The sequence below is a fragment of the Temnothorax curvispinosus genome, unplaced genomic scaffold, assembly GCF_003070985.1.
Source record: "Temnothorax curvispinosus isolate PA1 unplaced genomic scaffold, ASM307098v1 QBEX01005832.1, whole genome shotgun sequence".
NCBI classification, from domain to species: domain Eukaryota; kingdom Metazoa; phylum Arthropoda; class Insecta; order Hymenoptera; family Formicidae; genus Temnothorax; species Temnothorax curvispinosus.
Genome location: NW_020215612.1, coordinates 1 through 4,648, shown reverse-complemented (window position 1 = coordinate 4,648; position 4,648 = coordinate 1). Strand labels below are relative to the sequence as shown.

At 46.2% G+C, this 4,648-nt stretch overlaps 1 protein-coding gene across 1 annotated transcript; it reads right to left on the bottom strand.

The window, feature by feature from the left end:
* Positions 1-277: 277 nt before the first annotated feature.
* Positions 278-4,502, bottom strand: LOC112455096 (uncharacterized protein K02A2.6-like; the record flags this gene model as incomplete). Its single annotated transcript, XM_025016800.1, has 3 exons — positions 278-3,398; positions 3,447-3,890; positions 4,216-4,502. Coding segments are annotated over 3 exons (3,852 nt in total), but the record flags the coding sequence as incomplete, so codon positions are not given.
* Between the last annotated feature and the right edge of the window lie 146 nt (positions 4,503-4,648).

Here is a 4,648-nt window from a genome sequence, read left to right as displayed (position 1 = left end):
TGTTGTGTACTCGGAAGAGAGGAATAAATGGGTTGTCTCTGAGTCGTGATTCTTCGTAAAACTTTACTTTATTCAGAGCGTGCGTGTTACGTGTACAACTGTTACTGGGGAACTGCTACCGCTACCAACCGGCTAGTAACAAATATAGGTGGAGCGCACGGAGAAAACTCTGATTGGCTGTAAGCGTTATTGTGTATGTGTGTGTATTTGTATATGGCGGTCGGTTCAAAATACAATATTTTCTCCCCCTCATAATGAAAACCTCGCTAACATTTACTCGGAGAGTATCTATCAGGAGAGCGACGTTTCCGCGTTGTTCTTCGAGGAAGGACCGAGGGTGCGGCGATTCCATCTTGCACTGCGCTGCCTTCAGGTGTTGCTGCTGTCCGTGGAGGAGTTCCTGGAGCCGTAGACGGGGTCGGAGTCCTTTGGCATGGCAATGGGGGAGCAAGTGCTTCCACATTCCTCGGTTTCAGGGGTGTGCAAGCTTTTGGAGGATCCGGGTAGAAACGCACGTGACGACTTTTCTCTTCGTTGTTCACCCCAGATAATGGAAGATCAGATTGCTTAGTCGTCGAGTTTTCTAAATATCCTCGAATCTGGTCCACATGGCGCTTGAACCGTTTGTTTCCATATTCAATTTCATAATGAAGCTCTCCTAAACGAGCTACGATGGTTCCTCGAACCCATTTGTCCATTCTGGGATTTCCCGAAAGAAAATACACAGTTTGAGTCGGTTTGAATGACCGGAATGTTGGAGCGTATTGTACATTCCATTTTTGAGTAACTCTCGTAAAGACATCGTCAGGGCGCACCAGATCCAAACGTGTTCGTAATGTTCGACCCAGGAAAAGCTGCGATGGTGATTGTCCCGTAGTCGAATGCGGTGCAATACGATAGTGACGGAGAAACTTGTTCAGATCTGCTTGCAGCGTGTTTCGGGAAGTTCCCATGGCACGAAGGGCATCTTTAACAGTTTGCACACTTCGTTCCGCTTGCCCATTGGTGGATGGATGATAAGGCGCCGTTAGTTTGTGATACTTGACGCCGCTTGTTTGTAGAAACGATTTAAATTCAGCTGCTGTAAATTGTGTTCCGTTATCTGATACTACGATGGTCGGAGCACCATAGGCTGTGAATAAGTTATCAAGTATGGCGATGGTTGCCGCCGTTGTCATCGAATTAGTGATCTTGACTTCAAGCCATTTGCTGAATGCATCGGAAACAATCAGTAACATCGTCCCAGCGACGGGGCCTGCGTAATCAATATGGATGCGTTCCCAGGGACCTTGGGGGTAGTCCCAATGATGCTGGCAGAACTTAGGCGGAGCATGTGCATGCCTAGCACATTCAGCACACGATTTAGCGGTCTGCTCAATTTCCGAGTCGATACCTGGCCAATAAACAAATGACCGTGCCATCCCTTTCATTTTCACGATACCTAAATGTGCTACGTGAAGATCATTGAGTATTGCTTTTCGTAGCGAGGATGGTATAACGACGCGATGCTCGAACATCAGGCAGTTGGCGGCCAATCTGTAAGCGGATTCTGGAGCTCGATACCCTGCGCGCTCGAGGCTTTGTTCTGCTTCCAATAACTTGACTATTTTCCCTAATTCAGGATCCTTTCTTGTTTCTTGAGCAATTTGTTTCGCATCGATTGGCAGTTGCTCGATTTGATTCATAGCGAAATGATCGAATCCATCTCCTTCAATCTCTTCTCTCCTTTGCAGCGATGAAGAAGATTGAATAGTATTAATCGTCGAGGGTAAGGCTCTTGAGCAATAATCAGCATTAGTGTTCTCCTTCGTAGGTCTGAAAATTACATCAAAGTCAAAGTGAGCAAGATAGTCTGCATAATTAGCCATTCTGCTGATACATAGAACTGGTAGCGATTTCTCTGGATGAAGGATTTGAGTCAGGGGCTTGTGGTCTGTGATCAAGGTCCAATGACGAGCATAGAGATAGTGGAAGAACTTTTGCACTGCCCAAACGATGGCAAGCGCTTCCTTGTCGATCTGAGGATATTTCTGTTCCGTAGTAGTCATAGTGCGGCTTGCATATGCTATCGGTCGCTCTTGACCGTTGCTTAACCGATGAGAAAGGACGGCACCCAGGCCCGTTTTGCTGGCGTCGGTGGCCAAAAGTAGAGGAAATGACGGATCATACGGCATAAGGACTTGTGGTGATATCAATGCTTCCTTAATATCTTGATATGCTTCTTCTGCAGCAGGTGTCCATTTGAAAGGCACTTGATGAAGCATGTTTCGCAGTGGTCGGTCTTTCGTTGAAAGATCCGGGATAAATGCGCTGTAGTATGTGGCTTTCCCGAGAAATAATTGGAGTTCCTCCGGAGTTGAGGGTTTGGGTGCGTCTCTGATAGCTTCTATATGCTTGTCGGATTTATGAATGCCCTGAGCGTCGATCCTGTGACCCAAAAATTCCACGGAGGAAGTTGCGAAAACACATTTCGCCCGATTGAGTCGTAAACCATGAGCGCGTAATCTCTCCAGCGTTTGTTCCAAGATTACCATTAGATCGGCAAAGTCTTCGGCAAAAATTATGACATCATCAAAAAAATTGCGTACTTTAGAGAGACCCTGTAGGACAGTCTGCATGCGTCGTTGCCAAACAGCTGGAATATTTGCTGCTCCGTAGACTGCGCGTGTAGGTCGGATTAAGCCGTGAGTTGGCGTATTAAGCGTAAGCGCGTGACTGAACTCCTCATCGACCGGTAGATGTGTGTAAGCGTCTGTAATGTCAAGATGACAAAAGATTTTTGCGCCTTTCATTTCATTAAATATTTGCTCAGCCTTAGGAATTGGGTGTTCATCTACGATAATACGCGGATTGAGTGTTGGTTTGTAATTGCCCGTAATACGTAACTTGCCGTTTTTCTTAGTTACGACGTGAGTGGTGGACGCCCATTCGGAGTATTCGACTTTTTTGTAGAACCCTGATGATATCTTCGCATCAATTTCCCTGGCATAAGCATCTCGAAGTGCAAACGGTATCTCTCGCGCTTTGACGAAGACTGGCGTGGCCTCCGGCTTTAGGTGTAATTTGACAGGTGGACCTACTAACTTCCCTGCCACATCGCTAAATACATCCTGATAGCGATCTAAGAGTTGCTCTAATTGCTTTTCCTGCTCCTGAGTAAGACGGGGCGGTGTAGTGGATACCGCATGAATCTTATTCGACGACGAGAAGATTTTTTTGAAGTCTATCTCATGAGTGAAATGTGCAATCCATTCTCGTCCAAAGAGTGTGTCGAAATCGCCTTCGACCACATATAGATTTAGCCTCTTAGTCGTCTGACCAACCTTAACGTTAACTGGCAAACGTCCGATACAATTGATTTTGTGGAGTGTATAACTGGCAAATTGTCTGTCGGTTTTCTGCAAAAAACAAAATGGTTTAAAAGTGCGCAACGTTTTTTTACTTACGATGCCGCAAGGTGCCCCAGTGTCCAGTTCCATTTTTAAATTGTGGCCATCAATTATAACATTGATCATCCGCTTTTGCGCTACGCTGTTGGAGCCGATATCATTGACCTTATTGAAATATTGGACTGAGTCGACGTGTTCCGCTGGTACGAGTGCATCGGAGACTTGATCGGTTTTCTTGTTGTCCCTTGATCGGCATACTTTAGCGATATGTCCCTTAATACCGCAGTTGTGACATTCGGCGTCACGGAACTGGCATTGACTTCGTGCATGGTCCCTTCCACATCCTTGACAAGGGCGATCTTGTTTCTTTTGTGACGAATCCTGCTTATGCCGCTGCTGCTGACGGTTACGCGATAATGATCTCTGGCGCCGTTGTTTATCGTTGTTCTTTTTCTTTGGCTGAGAGTACCCTAATTTATGCGTAGTTTCAGGAACTGAGAACTGATAATGTCGCGGTTTTAACCTCATTCGCAGTAAGTCGCGTTGCCTCAAGAGTATGTGCGATATCAAACGCTGCGTCGAACGTTGCAGGTTTCTTTGCTATAATTTCGTCGCACATATCGCGAGATTCGAGGCCATGTAATAATTGCTCTATTAGCATTCTGTCTAAAAATTCTCCGTACTCGCAATAAACTGCCCCTTGACGTAAACGAAGAGCGAAGTTTGATACTGTCTCACCCTTTTGTTGACAAATTTGTCGGAAACGAATGCTCTCTGCGAACTTGTTTTTAGCGCGATCCATATGGCTTTTAAGTGTATCTCGTACCTGCTCAAATGTGAGATCCTCAGGTGACCTCGGGCTTACCAGAAACTTGAGTGCCTGATTTAGCTCAGTTCCCATGTGAACACGCGCGAAGTTGGCCCATTGCTCTTCCGGAATTTTGCTTAGTTTGAGTGCCCACTCGAAGCGTTTAAAATAGTCTTCCACGGTGGCACCATCCGAAGAACGAAATTCACCAATATTGAATGACGGTGGTTTTGATTGAGCCGTGGCACCGGCTGTGGCCCCTGTTGCCGATTCGGCGGCCATTCGCGCAGCTTCTCGAATAGCCTCTGCGAAGACATTCGTTAGCGATGCTAGAGCTTCGGTAGATAACGACATTTGCTCGTTCGTAGCTATCACTGATTAAAATCCTTTACTTCTGACACCACTGTTGTGTACTCGGAAGAGAGGAATAAATGGGTTGTCTCTGAGTCGT